This window comes from Amaranthus tricolor, chromosome 8, assembly GCF_026212465.1.
Source record: "Amaranthus tricolor cultivar Red isolate AtriRed21 chromosome 8, ASM2621246v1, whole genome shotgun sequence".
NCBI lineage: Eukaryota > Viridiplantae > Streptophyta > Magnoliopsida > Caryophyllales > Amaranthaceae > Amaranthus > Amaranthus tricolor.
This window is the reverse complement of record NC_080054.1, coordinates 21,982,268-22,001,509: the sequence shown is the minus strand read 5'-3', so window position 1 is coordinate 22,001,509 and position 19,242 is coordinate 21,982,268. Positions and strand designations below refer to the sequence as shown.

The 19,242-nt window shown below is 36.0% G+C and overlaps 1 protein-coding gene across 2 annotated transcripts in view; it reads right to left on the bottom strand.

The window, feature by feature from the left end:
- Nucleotides 1-10,443: 10,443 nt before the first annotated feature.
- The window catches only part of LOC130820175 (uncharacterized), a 50,461-nt gene continuing 41,662 nt past the window's right edge, over nt 10,444-19,242 (bottom strand). For both annotated transcript variants that reach the window (XM_057685442.1, XM_057685443.1), the window contains 3 exons: nt 13,405-13,587; nt 12,199-12,540; nt 10,444-11,759 (listed from right to left, as the gene is read on the bottom strand). In XM_057685442.1, coding sequence (XP_057541425.1) covers nt 11,010-11,759; nt 12,199-12,540; nt 13,405-13,587 — 1,275 coding nt within the window. In that variant the 3' untranslated portion in view covers nt 10,444-11,009. The remainder of the gene's footprint in view (nt 11,760-12,198; nt 12,541-13,404; nt 13,588-19,242) is intronic.

Sequence of the window (19,242 nt, the reverse complement as noted above, 5' to 3'; positions counted from 1 at the left end):
AATTTATTTTCAAAATTAAGTGCCCTAACCTGTTTTAGTGAAAACGTTGTTAAGCCCAGCGTTTTTAGGCCCAAATGGGCTGTCCAAGAAAATCACTGATGATGGCAGCGTTTTCATTATTATGTAAAACGCTATTGGGAGCAGCGTTTTTCCAACTATGTGTAGTGTCTAGGATATTACAAATATGGTTTGCATGACTAGCCTTTTAGTTAATGACGCTAAAAGCCGGTTATTTTAGCAATGAAGTCTTATCACCATCTTTTATTGGAGGGCCACGTGACATGAAGAAACGTTACTTAAATGCAATGCCCTTGTGCAGCGGTATGGTCAACCAGATATATTTTTGAATATCACATGCAATCCTAACTTGATTGAGATAATCCAAGAACTAGCTGCAGGTGAAAAAGCACAAGATTGCCTTGCTTTTATTTCACAGATGTTTTTGGGCAAAACTCATTGTTGTCCATGAATTCATTAAGAAGAACAAATTCTTTGGTGAACTTGCAACACTAATCAATGCTGTCGAGTTTCAAAAGCGTGACCTTCCGCATGCTCACTTCTTAATTATCTTGACAGATAAATGTAAATTGAAGGATCCAGCACAGTTTGATCAGTTTATAAAGGCTGTACCTCCAAAAAACAATGTTTACTTGTGTGAGTTTGTGCTTTGTGGCAAATTGAATCCAGAATGTGTTATATGCTGCGGTTCTTTAAAACCGCAGCATATGTTGCGCAGCATATAAGGTTTTTCCACTAGTGTTATCCGTTTGTTTTTGTATATTTCTTAAGAAGTTTAGAATGCAGGCTTTAATTTATCAACCACCATGTCCACACACATTACTGAAGAACCAGAAGGAGATAGAGTTGCAGCATTGTCAAGATGGTATATCTGACTAAATAGCATTGAACATATCATGAAAGAATTTATAAACCTTTGCAACATAAATATGGCTGCAGGGCTACTACACATGCAGCGTTGATCCAGAGGAGGACTGAACAATTCTAAAAGCACAAGCACCTTCGGAAATGGCTACTTTCATGTCAATTGCTCAAGTTAAAGCAGAAACGGTGATGAACTCCATAAGTTATACTATTGCGATATTATTGTGTAAATATTGCAATATTATTGTGTAAATATCTCATATGATGGGGTTAAGGTAATTTAGGAATAATTACTTATTTGTTTACGATATTTTAGGAGCATTTCCTAAATTATCTTTTGCCTAATTTATCTTGCATTGTATTATATATAAAGAAGGAGTACATAATACAACGGTACAATTTTTTCGGGTGCGTACCATTAATTTCTACATGGTATCGGAGCTTTTTCCAAATTTTTTTCAAACTTGTGCGTGTCCTTTTCCAATTCCCAATTGTGCCATTAATTGTGCCCCTTTCATAACCAAATTCCACTTTACCAATTGTGCCGTCTTTCCCGATTCCCTAACCTAATTTCAAACAATCAGTTCTTCTCCTCTGTGCCTTTACCTTTCTCTGTGCTTTCCATAATCTTATTCCATTATCTGTGCTTTTCTCTGTGCAATCATGGTGGCTGGCGATTCACCCTCTCCACCGCCTCTGTTACAAATTCCGTCTACTTCACCATTTTATCTCGGCCCACAAGATCGGCCGGGAGATTTTATTACTAATATTCGTTTAAAGCTTGCTAATTTCAATGAATGGTCTCACGCCATTCGTATTGCGTTGTGCTCTCGGCGGAAATTCGGATTTCTGGACGGTTCAATTATGAGTTTCGTTCCACCGTGTACGAAGGATGATTGGGTGACAATCCATTGTATGCTTGTTTCTTGGCTCATGAATACTATTGACTCGGAGGTAAAATCAATGCTCTCTAATTATGATAATGCTAAAAAGTTGTGGGATGATTTACACGAACGATTTTGTCTTGTTAATGGTCCTCGTATTCAACAACTAAAATCTGAAATTAATAGCTGTGAACAAACGAAAACTATGTCTGTAGCTGCTTATTATAGCAAATTATCTGTTTTATAGGATGAATTGGACAAACATGAGCCTCTGATTAGTTGTATTTGTGGAAATTGTTTATGTGATGTTGGTAAGCAACACGCAACACGTCGTGATGCAGATCGTCTTCACCAATTTTTACTTGGTTTATATTCTGAATATTATGCATCCTTGCGCTCTAATTTGTTGTCTCAAGATCCCTTGCCCTCGTTAAACAAAGCTTTTCAATCTGTTGCACAAGATGAAAGAGTGCGTGGCATTACTAGAATCAAAACAGATTCCCAACAGTCCCAGCAGCAATCCAACTCGGCTCTTGGGTTTGCTGTCCATGTCACAGCAACAAGAAAGGGTCGTGGTCCTAATGGCAGTAGCTCTAGTGTGCCGGTGTGTGATAAATGCAATAAGCGCGGGCACGATATCTCTCAATGTTGGAATGATAAAATTTGTGATCATTGCAAGAAGAAGGGACATGTTAAAAGTGCCTGCTATGAGTTACATGGCTTCCCGGAGGGTTACACACCTCGTGAAACAAGAGGGGTTCAGTCTTCTACGGGATTCGGCAAGGGCTCTAACCCACGTGCAAATGCTATTGTTTCAGTCCCAGCTTCTCCTGTTTCAACAAATTCAAGTGCTCAATTGTTTACCGCCGAACAGTGGAAAGCAATCACTGGATTATTTGGTAATAGTACATTTCCGGATAACCGATTGAATGGTAAGTTTGACAGTTCTTCTTGGATCATTGATACTGGTGCTACTCATCATGTAACTGGTAACAAATCTTGGTTATTTGATGTTCATTTCATATCTTGTCCTGTTGGTTTACCTAATGGAGAAACAGTATCTGCTACAATGGAAGGATCAATCCAGTTGTCGGATACAATCACTCTTATTCATGTTCTTTATGTGCCAAACTTAAGCTGCAACTTACTGTCGGTATCTCAACTTAATGATAATTTACAAACTATTGTCCAATTTAATTCTTTTATGTGTGCAATACAGGACCAAGCGAAGAAGCTGATTGGAATGGGAGTTAGGCGAGATGGACTGTTCTACTTTAGCAAACTAGACGTGATGCCATCAGTATCTGCGGTGGAAGCTTCTTCAACCTTGGAGTTGTGGCACAGACGTATGGGTCATTCTTCCGAGAGAGTAGTTAAGTTACTTCCTCATGTTAGTAACAATAAAAGTAGTTTGAATAATGGATGTGAAGTGTGTTTTCGAGCAAAGCATCATAGAGACAAATTTCCCTTGAGTGAAACTAGAAGTTCTAGGATTTTTGAGAAAATACATTGTGATTTGTGGGGTCCTTACAGGCATGTTTCGTCTTGTGGGGCTCGTTATTTTTTAACTATTGTTGATGATTATTCCCGAGTCGTATGGCTTTATTTATTGGTTGATAAAACTGAAGTGTTTCGTTCGTTTATGACATTTGTAGCCATGGTTGATAGACAATTTTCTCATAAAATTAAAATTGTTCAAAGTGATAATGACACAGAATTTAATTGCTTATTTGATTATTTTTCCGCCATGGGTATACTGTTTCAATCATCTTGTGTCGGTACCCCACAACAAAATGGGCGGGTTGAGAGGAAACACAAACATATCTTGAGTGTTGGGAGGGCTTTACGGTTTCAAGCAAATTTGCCTATTTATTTTTGGGGGGAATGTGTACTTGCTGCGGCTCATCTTATTAATCGCACCCCAACTCCTCTCTTACAAAATAAAACTCCTTTTGAAATTTTATTTCAAAAACCTCCCATGTTCGATGCCATTCGCACCTTTGGTTGCTTGTGTTTTGCTCATAATCAGAAAACACAGGGTGATAAGTTTGCTAGTCAAAGTCGCAAATGTGTGTTTGTGGGATATTCGTTTGGTCAAAAGGGGTGGCGTGTGTATGATCTCGATGCTAAAGTTTTTTTTGTCTCTCGGGATGTGAAATTTGTGGAAGAAGTTTTTCCTTTTCGTAGTCCGGAAGATATTAATATAGATCCTCATATTGGTGACTATAATGGTGATGTGCATGATGATTTTGCGGATTTTCGTATGATTGATGTGGTATATGAAGATGAACGCGATTTGTGTGTGCAAAGCACGTTGCCGGATATTCGTCATACAGGCAATACGCGGGTACAGGAACCACAAAGCACTGGCACCCCCCAGCAGCAGCCCTCCCCAGCTATTGATCTACTCACTGGAGAGGCTGCCAGTGCTCCCTCTCAATTGCTGCCTATTTCGGGAGGGTCTCAAACTCAATCCAGTGATGCTGCCAGTTCCTTTGACCAATGTATTGAACCTGTCTTAGGTCGTGGGATGCGTGAAAGAATCCCAAATGTGAGACATCGGGACTATGTTGCTCATCATGTGTTTGCTAATGGTCCATCTCCCTTCACTTCTTCTTCAAATCACTCTTCCGGTACCTCGTATCCTTTAGCACACTATATTAAATGTGACAATTTTTTTGTGAATTATCTAACATTTGTTGCAGCTATTGTTAAGAGTGATGATCCAAAATCATTCAAAGAAGCTATGAAGTTCGAAACTTGGAGAAAGTCCATGAAAGAGGAAATACAAGCGTTAGAAGATAATGGAACTTGGACTCTAGAACCTCTACCATCGGGTAAGCGTGCTCTAGGTAGTCAGTGGGTCTATCGTACTAAGTTCAAGTCTAATGGTGATATAGAAAGATTGAAGTCTCGTTTGGTTGTGTTGGGAAATCATCAACAAGAAGGGATTGATTACAACGAAACTTTTGCTCCAGTGGCCAAAATGACAACTGTTCGGGCGTTCCTTGCTATTACAGCATCCAAAAATTGGGAACTTCATCAGATGGATGTCTACAATGCCTTTCTTCATGGCGATTTAAATGAAGAAGTTTATATGAAACTTCCTCCCGGGTTTGAAACCTCCGACAACTCCTTAGTTTGCAGACTACGAAAGTCCTTATACGGTCTTAAACAAGCTCCTCGTTGTTGGTTTGCGAAGCTTGCTTCCGCTTTAAAAGAGTATGGTTTTCTTCAATCTTATTCAGATTACTCTTTATTTACATTTACTAAGGCTAGCATTCAGATAAACGTTTTAGTATATGTAGATGATCTTGTTATATCTGGTAATCATTCCGCTGCTCTCTGTGCTTTCAAGGCTTATCTCAGTGACTGTTTTAAAATGAAGGACTTAGGTCCTTTAAGATATTTTTTGGAATTGAGGTGGCTCGTAGCTCTGCAGGTGTGTTTTTGTGCCAGAGAAAGTACACTCTTGATGTTATCTCTGAAACAGGGCTGTTAGGAGCTAAGCCAAGTGGTTTTCCCATTGAGCAAAATCATAAACTTGGTTTAGCTACAGGTGATTTATTGGCAGATCCAGAGTCTTATCGCAGACTTGTTGGACGATTAATCTATCTTGCAGTCACAAGGCCTGACTTGGCCTATTCTGTGCACATTTTATCTCAGTTTATGCAAGCACCGCGGCTAGAACATTGGGAAGCTGCTCTTCGTGTTGTTCGTTATTTGAAGGGTGCTCCAGGACAAGGTATATTGTTGCGAGCCGATTCAGAACTTACTTTGCAGGGTTGGTGTGACTCCGATTGGGCAGCTTGTCCAATCTCTCGTCAATCTCTTACGGGTTGGCTAGTTTTTTTGGGTAAGTCTCCCATCTCGTGGAAGACTAAGATGCAACATACAGTGTCTCGCTCTTCTGCAGAGGCCGAATACAGGGCCATGGCCTCAATCACTTGTGAGATAAAATGGCTTAAAGCTTTATTATTGAGTCTGGGGATACACCATTCAAAGGCTGTTCCGTTGTTTTGTGATAGTGAGTCTGCTTTACATATTGCTAAAAACCCGGTTTTTCATGAACGCACAAAGCATATTGAGATTGATTGTCACTTTGTTCGCGATGCTATAACTGATGGTCTTATTGCTCCCTCGTATGTTTCGACCAAAACTCAATTGGCGGATGTGTTCACTAAGGCACTAGGAAAGAATCAGTTTGAGTTTCTTATTTCCAAGTTGGGCATGTTTGAACCCCATGCTCCAACTTGAGGGGGGGTATTGCGATATTATTGTGTAAATATTGCGATATTATTGTGTAAATATCTCATATGATGGGATTAAGGTAATTTAGGAATAATTACTTATTTGGTTACGATATTTTAGGAGCATTTCCTAAATTATCTTTTGCCTAATTTATCTTTCATTGTATTATATATAAAGAAGGAGTACATAATACAACGGTACAATTTTTTCGGGTGCGTACCATTAATTTCTACATATACTCCCTCGATTCATTTGAGTTGTCCCATTTAGTTTTTTGACACTATTTATAGATCTTCTAATTTGTATTTTATTCTTAATCTAGACGTCAAAATACAGTCATGTGGGATCTTATTTGATTCGTCTCAATGTAAATTTTATTAATATCAAATTTTCATAATTTTTAATTATAACACAATTACAGATATTTAGAATTGAATTAGTGCATTGAATAGTGTGCCAAAACTAAATGGGACATATTCTTGGTTTTTACTTACATTGGATTAACTATGGCCATAGAAGATAAACTACAATATACTTATGGAGCTTCAATATATTATTGCAGCTATTGCAACTAAGACATTTCTAATTGAGCTTGGCCAACTTCAGCATTATTAAGAAATGGTGTATTGAAATGGGTATTAAAGTCAATTTCTAATGAACAAGTTCTTAAAGATGCAGAACCACGTCAACAAATGTCTTTAATGCGTTATCCTCTTACATAAAACTTAAATACAAATGTAAAGATCATGTATTTGATCTATATAATACAAAGTGTTTGAGCAACCTATTACACCTACACTTTGTTACCTTTCACAGATTATGAAACAACATCCAAACAAATACATTATGTTCAGTTATACAAATAAAGTGTAAAGCTCATACAACACCACTTTAACCCAAATAAACTAGTTAGCGCAAAATATATGTAATTTTCATAAAATAGATTTAGGACCTGTAAATTAATATAAAGATAAAGCACACAAAATAAATATATCAATGAAAAACAGTACACTCTTGAAACCCAATCCAAATCATATTCAACAAAGAATTTTACAAAGATTTTCATTAATAACAATATACTTTACTTTGTACAACTTGTTACAAGATCTTAGTTCCTTCACTACTATCTTAATCCCCAAAAAACGCTTTTGAAACCCAATCTAAATCAATTCAACAAAACAAAAAGGACTGGCTTTTAAAAACATTACCTTTACCTAAGCCTAATACCATATATTAGCATCTAATTATAACTTAATTACCAAAAACAGATCTACGTTAACCCAAAAAAATATTGGTTCCTATTTACGTAGTCATGCATTAACTTCCCAAAATACTATAATGCCCCTCATTTTTACCTAAACTACGAATGCACAGAGACATACACCACTATCACTTCACGCATATCACTACTTGAACTCTGACCAGATACTATATTACCACCTTCATTATTCTTCTTCCTTCTAATTTCGCCTTGCTTGATCCAGTAATGCTTTCCGCAAGTCGGACAACAATAAAAGAGCTGGTTGTAAGACTTAGCCTCAATAGAAACCAAAACCTCTATTGGTGATTCCTTATGGTAATATGTCATATACATCACTTCAATTCTCTTTTTATTGTAGTCATCAACAAACACTCCTTCATCGTAAGAGCCATAAAAAGGTTCGAGGTTCCACAAAGCCATTGTTGAGTTGAGGTTTTTGAGATAAGAAGCAAAAAAAAAAAAAATGGAAAAGAGATATAGAAAGGCGAATAAGGTCTAGAGTTTTGCCAAAATACAAAATAATACTCCCTCCTATTTAGCTTATGTGTCACATTTTTTTTATGGTCAAGTCACCTTAATTGTCCCATTTCTATTTTTGGTATGGGTTTTTGACTTTTATGCCGTTAGTAACTTTATCCTATTTTCAATTATACCCTCTATTACCCATACTAATTTTCCTCCCTTACATTAAAAAACCCATAATACCACTCTCTTTCCTACCCTTAAGGTCCCACTTTTGACTCTCCTTAAAATCCATAAAAAGTCAAATGAAACTTTTTAGGTGAATAGGAGAGAGTACTTAACTAAACTTTTGATATTTTATTTAAAAATAATAGACTTGCACATATTTTATACAAAAATATGCTCAAGTAAACTTTTGATATGACAAGGTAAGGTCTAAAGATTTGCCAAAATAAGTACATGAGGCAAATGATTACATTTATATGCTAGACAAGAAAGACAAGACATTATAATTATCCATTTAAATCACTTCCTCCAATTTTAAACACTTTTGGATGATAATTTTAAAAAATAAAACTTTCCCAAAAAACGCAATTATGCAAATTTATTAAAGCAAAATAAATACTTCCTGCCTTTTCATTTAATTAATATATTTTTTATTTTTGGTGATTTAATTTAATTCATACAGTTCTATAAATAGTAATTTTTAAAGTTCAAATACAAATATAACATTGTTTATTCCAGCCTTTAAAGATAGGAAATCATTTATTACAAATTGAATTTAAGGGTAATGTTAGAAATTATCCTCCATCTTAATATGCGTACAAAAGCACACTATATCAATTCATTAGTAATGGAGGAAGTAATTTTTTGTTCAATATCTTATTTCATTTTACTTTAAGACATTTGTAGAATTAATATCTTTTTCCTTCAAATGTTTATAATAAATTTGTACAATAAAAAACTATATCAATTAACTATTTGATCCGTCTTATTTTCGTGACTCCAGCTTATACATCAAATATAATATAAATTAAACTATCTAAAATAATGCTAATTATTACCAAAATATGTGTTCAATTTGTAAGAAAAAAATATTAATATATATATATATATATATATATATATATATATATATATATATATATATATATATTCTTTTTACTTAGAAAATAGGGTCCAGATATGAATCAACCAAATTGTACATACATACATGAAATAATTATAAGTGCATTTAGTTTTAGCATTTATGTGACACAATAATTATATAGTTTAACAAACTTTCACTCATTATACTATTGTGTTCTAAATAAAATGAATTTCAATATTTATTACAATAAAAAAAGGTTATTATTGGTAGCATTATATGATATGAAACATTGTCAACTAATAGTATTCAATTTAGTGCATTACCTTATTCATAAAGTTTTCAAGGGAAATTCAACGTGGTAACCTTGAGGTTTTGAATTTTTCATGTGGTAATCAAAACTTTTAAAAAATCTACACGGTAGCCCTGAGGTTTTCCAAATTGTTCCACCGTGACCTTTTTACACAAAAAAACGTTAGCAAACGTTAATTTCAAAGCTTTAACGCTGCTGTATGCGGTATGCCTATTTATGCGACTCACCATTTCAAATGTCATCAGTTTTAACCTTTTCCCCCAAAACATAAATACTAACTCTACCATCTTCGAATTTGGGGGAAAAAATATGATATGGATGAAAGATGTTAGAGTTGGGGTTTATGTTTAGGGAGAAAAGGTTGAAACTGATGGCATTCGATATGGTGAGTCGCCTAAATAGGCGTACAACATCCTTAATGCTTCCAAATTAACGTTTGCTAACATTTTTATATGCAAAAAGGTCACGATGGAACAATTTGGTAAACCTCAGGGTTACCGTGTGGATTTTTTAAATGTTTTAGTTACCACGTAGAAAACCCAAAACCTTAGGATTACCACGTGGAAAAACCAAAACCTCAGGATTACCACGTGACATTTCCCAATTTTCTATTATGACTTTTTTTACATAATAACTTTCATTAAACTATTATATCTAAATTGCTTAACTTGGGACGAGGTGTGCGGAGCACGCCTTCGAAACAACTAGTAAAGTAAAATACCAACTTAAGCCGCATAAAACGCCAATTTAAACAGGTTAAAATGCTAACTTTAATAGATTAAGAAACCAATGTAAAAAGGTTAAAATACCAACTTAAGCAGCATAAAATACCAACTTAAACAGGTTAATACTCCAATTTTATGGGTTAAAATACCAACTTTAATAGATTAAATATCCACTACAACAGTTTTTGAAATCCATTATACACGTGCTTAATGATATTTTCTTTTTTTTTAAAATAAATGAAACTTGGGCTTGTTCTGAGAGCTTCTCAGGAGAGCGGTTGAAATTTTTTTTTTACACTTATCTATCGCATTAGAGAGAAAGAAAGTAATTTTTAAGATAGTAGTTATAAATGAAGAAAGAGAGAGAATTGTGTGGATAAAAGTTAAAATGTAAGAATGTGATTAAAAGAAAATGGTAGGTCATTGTCAAAAATGAAAAATAATGTAAATTAAGTGGAACGAACTAAAATAAAAATTACTGCTTGCAATTGGACTAATAATTTAATTTCATTTAAATCTATCACTACGATAGCACAGTACTTGTCTATTAATGCCACCAATTAATATGTATGCTGCACTGTCGACGAAAAGATCAATTTATTGATTTTGAAAAATTGAACAAGTACAAAGGTCAGCTGTCTGTCCCTCTGTTTAGGACTGATATTTACAGAAATTACATTTATTTTCAATAGATTGATACAGCTTTGTCCTACAAAACTTGAGACTTCCACCTCACAAAAATTCCCCTGAGAAGTCGAGTTGATGAATTACATTGTACTGGACCAAATGCTAAAATCTCAAAAAGCCTAAAAGTTTATAATCCAACCTAATTTCTATAGTCAGATTGTCCAAAACTAAGGCGCCTGACAACAACGCCAAAGCCTATAACGACAAGATGAAAAAAAATCGAGTCGCTTAATTTGATATCAGCAAAATGGACTCTATTAAAATTTAAGCAACACATTATCGACAAGATTATCAATCATTGATATCAATTAATATCGCTAATATATTTCAATTTTCAGTCGGTCAACAGAGAATGTACCTTTAAAGCAAAAATCCGGTAATTCATCACCTAATGCACGACCATATTGCATCTATTCCAAGTTTTCTTCTACGATATAGTCCACCTTAATTTGCCCTGCTACATCAACGGGAGATATGCCCCACCATGCCCTTTCCTAAGCACAAGTGGTCCAGCATTTTCGGGAACCTTATCCAGGATCCTATTACATGCATCAATCACATCATTAAACCCAGTTGCAACAGAAGCCATTTGAAAGCGGAACCTCAGATCTCTTGTTCTCTTGAGCAAACAACGAAACGACCTTCCCAAATACTTTGCCCATTCAGCAGGCAAACCTCCTCCTGAGAGCCACACTGAAAAATTGGACTGGTCTCCCCGAGCTACCATCTCCGATCTATAAAATTTTGCCAATTCAATAAGAACAGAATTTTGTAGGGGGAGAACAGCCACAAACTCAGCCACAAATTGCTCTACAACTTCTGGATTAAGCATCTGGTTCCATAACACAGGTGTCCATTCACTAGGTTGATTGAGATTATATGCTTCTGCCACAATTAATGCTTCTTGAAATCGTGTTTGATCAACTAGTAATCTGCGAGCACTGGTTTCAGACAGATTTAACCAGTGATAATCAGGCATTCGAATTTGAAGGGAGACCAGGGAAGCCTGAGCACAAGCAGAACGAGTTTTATTTCCCGCATCAATGGAGGAATGGACTTCTGCCGCTTCAATGTAGAAGTGCATTGATTCAAGAAGGTCTTCATTGTGGTCTTTGTCATGGCGAAGTTGCCACCGCTGATAAGACTGCTCAGCTCGTGATTCCAGTAAAGAAGCTGTTTCGTGTTTTGTATCAAAGTGATTATAAACCTGTCAGAAAGTCAAGAGAGAATGACAACTACAAACAGCAACAGAAAGCAATAGCAACAACAGTGAACCTCATTCACAATAGCAAGTGACGTACTAGAGAAAATTGCGACCAAACTAGCTTAAGATCCTAACAAAATAAAAATCAATAACTATTTAAGCTTACAGTTTAATAGTCATTTATATCATGTAAAAGTGTCCAATAAAATATTTCCACAATTATAAGATAGTTTAACATATATGAAGGTGGTGTTTAGTAAATGGCATTTTACTTAGTTTTTTGGTTGGCTTTTGGCTTTTGGCTTGTTGGTGTTAAAAATTTTATTATGGAGTTTTGCTTGTGCCCGTCACTTGTTGCATAATTTTTTACTTTTTTGAAATAAAAGGTGCTTAAAAAATCAATAACGTGAGTAACTGAGGAATGCAAGAACAATGAATATACCATTGCTAAAGCATCAAGATCGTTGGGGTTAAAATGCTTTAATGCTGTAACAACGGCCATGCGAAAACCTCTGACAGTCTCGGCCACTGCAGTATTTGCATCAGCAGCTGCAGAATACTTCTGAAGAAGAAGATCCAGTTGCCCATTTTCTATAAGAATACCAAGTATAAAATCCAGCCTATGGAAATTTCCCACTCCAGTTATGAGACGAGCCAAGCAAGAAAAATCGCCCTCAGAAACATAAGCCTCTACCCTTGTTGCTGCAAGGGCTACAAGAACATCAACACCATCCAGACAAGCCGATGACTGGTAGAAGTGGTGCGACAAAATAAGAAGCTCAACCTAGAATATCAATCACCAGGACAAATGGAATTAATTGCGTAAAGCAGATTCATTAAGCAATACAGGTAATGAAAACATGAAAACAAAAACACACTATAGCAACAACATCTGTAGCAACAACAATGGCAGAAATGCTAAAGCCTTAATCCCAATGTATGGAGTCGGCTAAATGAACCAAAAGAAATCATGTGAGAGATCATTAGTAATAACTAATAAGTATTGTATTTATCTAGTCTTATGTAATACGACTTTACAGCTAAGAAAACCATTTCCAACGATTATTAAGAGTTTTATTCAGCGACAAAAGTTACTGTAAACACTGCATGTATTATGTTATCCTTGAAGCTGTAGCTTTTGAAGGGAGCTATAAAATTGTCTTAACTCAATGTAACCAACAGTATATGGTCAACATGATTGAAACGTTAACACCCTTTCACGCACAAAGAAATATGTTGAACATTTAATGTTTATCAATCCTCTGCTCATCCTTACTGTTATCTTACAAGTCCTGCAAAGCATTGTTTGCGGCAAATTTTCAAAGTAATCTCGCTTGAGGCATGTGCTGCCAGATTTGCTGGCACAAAAACTAATTAGTACTTTGTCTTGTATTTGAAAACTATCATTTTTGTAGCATAATTTCATTCACACAAATGGAAACATGTGGCCTAGCCTGCACAACTTGGCCCTTAGGGCATTAAATGCCAGGCTTCAGAGGCAAGATTAGCAACAAATCTGGAGGTTTGGTGATTTTGTGTAAATTTAAGATTTTTGCATGTCTTTAGGACATGAGATAAACAAAGATAAAAATAGGATATCATGACTAATTCAAATTCTAAACCACAAAACTTGGATGTAACACCTTACCTCACAAGCATGCGGAATTTCTTGTCCTGTAATAACTAATCGCATCAACGCATGTCCAATCTCTTGCTCAGAAGGACACATATCAGCCCATTTTAGAAAGTCAGAAAATCGCCAAAGTAAAGGAGCAGGTCCTTCCTCCTTCTGAAGATCAATATATCCACCGCGATGTGCTGCTAACAAACCCTAAGACAAGTAAAGGAGAAAGTTAACATAGTTATAATGCAGTGCATAAGGGGATGATAGCTTAGTCTGAAAATAACAGATGTGAACTTGGTTATCGACTATTTCAAAATCTAACATAGAATTAGTATTTACACTGCAAACCTACTCTCGTTAGATTTCAACTTAACCATTATAACAGTAGAACCATTTCGGAAGTTAACAGTGCGCGCACATGACATCTCGAAATGGCTTCTATTTAACAAGTTGCTTGATGATTTTAGATTAATCATTAGGTTTTATAGTCGGTGCACATGACCAAGGCAATAGTTCATCTCATGAGCACATTCTGAGTAGTGTTTCACTCCTCCCCCATTAGGTTTTATAGTCAGTGCACGTGACCAAGTCAATAATTCATCTCATGAGCACATTCTGAGTAGTGCTTCACTCCTCCCTACCCCCTCTCCCCTCACACACACCAAAAATAAATAAGCAAGCAAATATACAAGGCTTTATTTGTTGCATCTTGCCTGTAATCCACATTTTCTAAAATCACCAATTTTGTGAAATGCAATAATGTAATAGAGTACACAGCCACCTATTTGGGATTTAAGGACAGGATCTCAATTTGTGTTTCCTGAAATTAATGTTTTCGAACATGGAAAGAGTATAGGAATTAGATAGATACTTGAATACTTAAGCACCTAGTTGGTCTAGAAGCGTATGTCCAATTGTCCAGACCATTTACCAGTTTACATGTTACTAAGCATTTGTCACATTGAAAGAGTCGATCCAAAAGAATAACTATATGAAGACCAAGAAATATTTGAAATAAAGAGTCAAAAAAAAAGGAGAGCACATGCAGAAGAAGTTGGAGGTATTCATGTAACACCCCGGCCCCTCGGACCGCTGGTGACTACTCTTGGAGACTGTAAACTAGCCCCACAAATCAACACAAGTCTTTCCAGCACACTTTGGCCTCACTCGTGCGCACCCGGGAAAACTTCCCAAGAGGTCACCCATCCTAAGATTGCTCCCCACCAAGCACGCTTAACTGTGGAGTTCTTAGCAAATGGGCTCCCTAGAAAAGAAGATGCACCTTGTCGATATGAGTAGTCTATCATTCCTTTTTCAAACTAAACTTGGGGTATTACACTCACCCCCACTTAAGAATACAACGTCCTCGTTGGACCGTAACTTCAGGATCTTTTCCCCCGCTAGGTGCACTGAACACTATCAGCCACGGTCGCAGGGTTGCTCTGATACCATTTGTAACACCCCGGCCCCTCGGACCGTTGTTGACTACTCTTGGAGACTGTAAACTAGCCCCATAAATCAACACAAGTCTTTCCAGCACACTTTGGCCTCACTCGTGCGCACCCGGGAAAACTTCCCAAGAGGTCACCCATCCTAAAATTGCTCCCCACCAAGCACGCTTAACTGTAGAGTTCTTAGCAAATGGGCTCCCTAGAAAAGAAGATGCACCTTGTTGATATGAGTAGTCTATCATTCTTTTTTCAAACTAAACTTGGGGTATTACAATTCACTACTCTCAAAATGCTTTGGCCTTTAGCATTTTCAGATAAATTGTAGATGTAATTCTAACAATTTGTATCATATAAGTAGCATTTCATATTTCTGAGAATCCAATTGGACAGCAACAAAGTTGAAATCCCATCTATGAAAGAACGAAAAATAGTTGGACTGCCAAAACTGCTTATGGTTCCTTTTGTAATTTGGTGATGGCTGATGCACATGAAAACAAAAAAACCAACAGAAGTTTGAGGTTACATCTTCCCCTCATCAAGGTTTAAAGTTTCAATTATTTAGGCTCTTGTACGGCAGGTGTCAAGTATTTACATGGGAGCATAATTTGTAGATAAAATGTTATATGGTGCTTGAGGGCATATACAGGTAACATCCCCTTGGTGTTTTCTAAAACAATTTTGGCTGCTTATTTAGTACATAAAACCTGATAGGACATCAAGTATTCTAAAAATGAATTTTAAAGATAATGATTTGTCAGAATACCAAGGACCTCATACTATTTCCACAAGGTCAAAGATTTTTTTGTTTGAATTCCTCAATTCAGCAAGGATCCTCCTTTAGAACCTGACTTGAAGCTTTTTATACATTTTGGATAGTAATGCTATTGCCAAATCTTTTGGAACCTGTCTTGAAGCTTGCTATACATTTTCTGTAATAATTTACACTCATTACTGCTAGAGGCTACAAATAACAGGCATTTCAAATATAAATGAAGTGAGGAGTTCAACTGTATATTAATTCCTCAAAAAGGAATTTTCAAAAAGCAGTAGATCCAGAAATATGTAATAAACAATGTAAAGACAAACCCTCCAACCCTAAAAGAATCCATAATAAAAGGAGAGTGAAAGTGAGGTAAGGGAAATGTCCACAGAAATAAAGGAAGAATTATATGGTAAACAGGGGGTTTAGAATTTTGGTGACAAAGAATTGAAAAAAAGTTCCAGTCTTTCACAAAGCTAAAGATGAGAGATTAATGGGATAAGCAGTTAACTTTGTATCCTTTCAGCACCTCTATGGAGCTAGTTCCAAACACAGCTGTTAAAAACAAGAACTTTAAATGGTACACCAACAAGATTTTTAGTTCTGTTGACTTTCTTCAGAGGCCCTCCTTATCTGCTACTCTTGTGTGTCTTTATATGAAAACGAAGATAGAAAGCAGGGTTGCTTAATTTGGATATGCATACAAAATATTGCATTCAATAATTGGAGAAATCCGAAATTCTCTGGGTTCAAATGAAGGGTGAGTAATAGTGGCATTGTAGCTTAGGATTGTCACAGGTGCTTCCATCCACAGCACCTTATATTGACCCAACTACAATTCTATTGCAGTATCAAATCTAAACATAGCATGGCCATTTAGTAATTCCAAATGCTCTTAGTATACTTGAGCTCCTTACATGCAACCTGCAGAAACTACTTAAATTTTAAGAAATTACATGAGATTTTAACACTGCACCTTGCTCTATATACATGAAACACCTGAGAACTTGCAAACATATTTTCCTTGCTAATCCTAAAAAGCAAAAAGTTTTTAGATGCAAAATTTTAGTGAACATAAAAGGAAGGGGACTTTTAACAGGCTTTGCAAGATAATTGCATTGCATCATTTGTCTATCCTCGCTTCTATTGAGCAACAATAATCCACTTCTATAGAGAAACATTGAGAAAAATGTAATTGATGAGCAAGGGGGAAAGCTGAAGGTTTCTCCATTCAAGCACTAACAAGCGAGGATGGAGGTGAATACTCTCTTATTAAACTTTCCATTTAAAAAAGGGAATGGATTTTTATATCCTTGTTATTGCTTTTCACTATCTATGTTCCTCATATTGGTAGTTGTTAAGTTAACATTAATGTTTTATGATATGTTTAGATCTAAAATAGCATATTTAGGGTTTATCAGCATGTCTAGTAAGTAAATGTCATCTCTAGGCTAGAGAGATTGATCCCAATTTTAGTATGCACTGAAACTATTGTGATATGTTTATAGAATTATGGAAATGTGAGTGCTAGTTAAACTTGAGAATGCTTTACGAAATTTCAGAGTTTGAGGAGCCTAAAAAACAAGCAACGGAGAATCTTGCAGAGAGTCCAACCTTCTAAACATTCAATTTCATCCTCAAATTAACTCCCAACACTCCCCCATTCTTTCCACCCCTATTCAATCTTAAGATTCTCTAACTAACTTTAAATCCAGTATATGCACTAATATGGATGAGTTTCTTTATGTCGTGATGGTACAAGGGAAGGCGACATGAACACGGTCCCACGACAATCTCATCAACATCATCACTCCAACCCCAATAAGTGGCTCCCTTCAAGGGTGGCAACATTATCCTTATTAATGATGAAACTAACAAAGAGGTTAATTCTGACTAACCCTTAGTAGCAAACATCATGTGCAACTTCACATAAATAGGGAGTGCACATGATTTCATAAGTCATTTTACTTTAATCTATTATAATCCGAGACCAAAGAACTATAAGTTTGTGACCCCTTTGGAATAATGAACATTTGTGAGATGTTGATAATTGTGGACATGACATTGCTGAGATTCAAATGCCAAGTGAGAGTTTAGGTGAAACCATTTCTCCAAAACCACCCATAAAGAAAGAAGTCAAATCACATTTCCAACATTTGTGAGAAGATGGGAGTGGAACTAGCGAAGATGTTCAATATGAATAATACTTTGGAGAATAACGTCAAGAAAAAAAATGGAAGTGGCGATAGAGGAGCTACTTCTGTGATTAATTATGGGGCTTTAAGGAGCACAAGGAGTGGGGGTGGCGAAAATCATCAAAGATCATATCATGGAATATCAAAGGATTGGGAAATTGGGCGAAGCGAAAGAATATTAAACCATAATTAAAAATCAAGCACTTATATTTTATTACTTTTATGTTAAAGGAAACAAAACGGGTTAAAGTGACAATTTTTGATTGTAGATCGATTTGGGAGGAAAGAAACAAAGATTGGGCATATCTACCATCATGAGGGATCTTATTATTCAGGGCACTAGAGTTGTTGCGAAAAGGAGGCACGGTTGGGGTCATTTTCAGCTTTAGTTTAGTTAGGATGTGCGAGTATAAGTAATTTTTGTGTGTCAGCAGTTTATGGGACCCCTAAACCGTCGACTAGACCAGCTTTCTTCGAAGAGATATCTAATTTATAGGGATTTCTCTCCATTGTGGGTTACGAGAGGTGCTTCGATGTAGTTAGATTTCCCTCAAAAAGGAAGGGAAGAGCTTAGATTACAAGGAGTAGAGGAATATATTTGACAAGAGAGTTAAGGAGTGTTGCTTGTAAGATTTTCTAATCTCCCATGGCCAGTTCACTTGGTCAATGTCTGGCAACAGAGAAGCGACAAGCACAATATATAGATTTTTTTGTACAGGACACAATCAAATCATTTTCCTCATTTTGGAGACAAAAGAACTACAATGGGATCTTACCACTTATAGATTTCAAAATATTTGGTTGGAACATTATAGTTTTAAGGATCAAGTGAAGTTATGTGGCAAAAACACGAGGTTTTGGGTTGGAAAGTTTTCAAATTGAACAATATGGAAATTTTTGGGGACCTAAGAGAAAAAAAAAACGTTTACCGTAGAACATTGATTCTTTGGATTTTAAAAAAAATACAAGATTCATAGGATAATGAAGACATCACGAGGAGAGAGGATTAGGAAATGAGATGGATCTCAAAGAAGTTATGTCGGCAAATGAAAGTAGACGCCAATTCTAAGCTTTTCTTCAGACTAATGAATGGACGAAGGAGAAGAAAGTTTATTGAAGAAATTGAAGGGAATAATTCAAGATGATGGGGATATTGGCAACTTTCTACAAGAAATTGTGTACAGAAGATATTCATAGAGGGTCTTGATTGGAACCTTATTGACACATCTAAGGAAAATTGGATTGAATGACCTTTTGAGATGAAAGAGATCAAAGGGGCGGTGTTTAACTCTGAGGTGACAAATCAAGGCTTTACGTTAGAATTCTTCAATAGATACTAGGATTTGGTTAAAAAAATCTCCTCAAGATTTTCCAGAAGTTCTACGATAATAGAGTTATTTGCTAAAGCATAAACACATATTTATCCACGAGGTTGCTAAAAAAAAAAGGCTCGGCT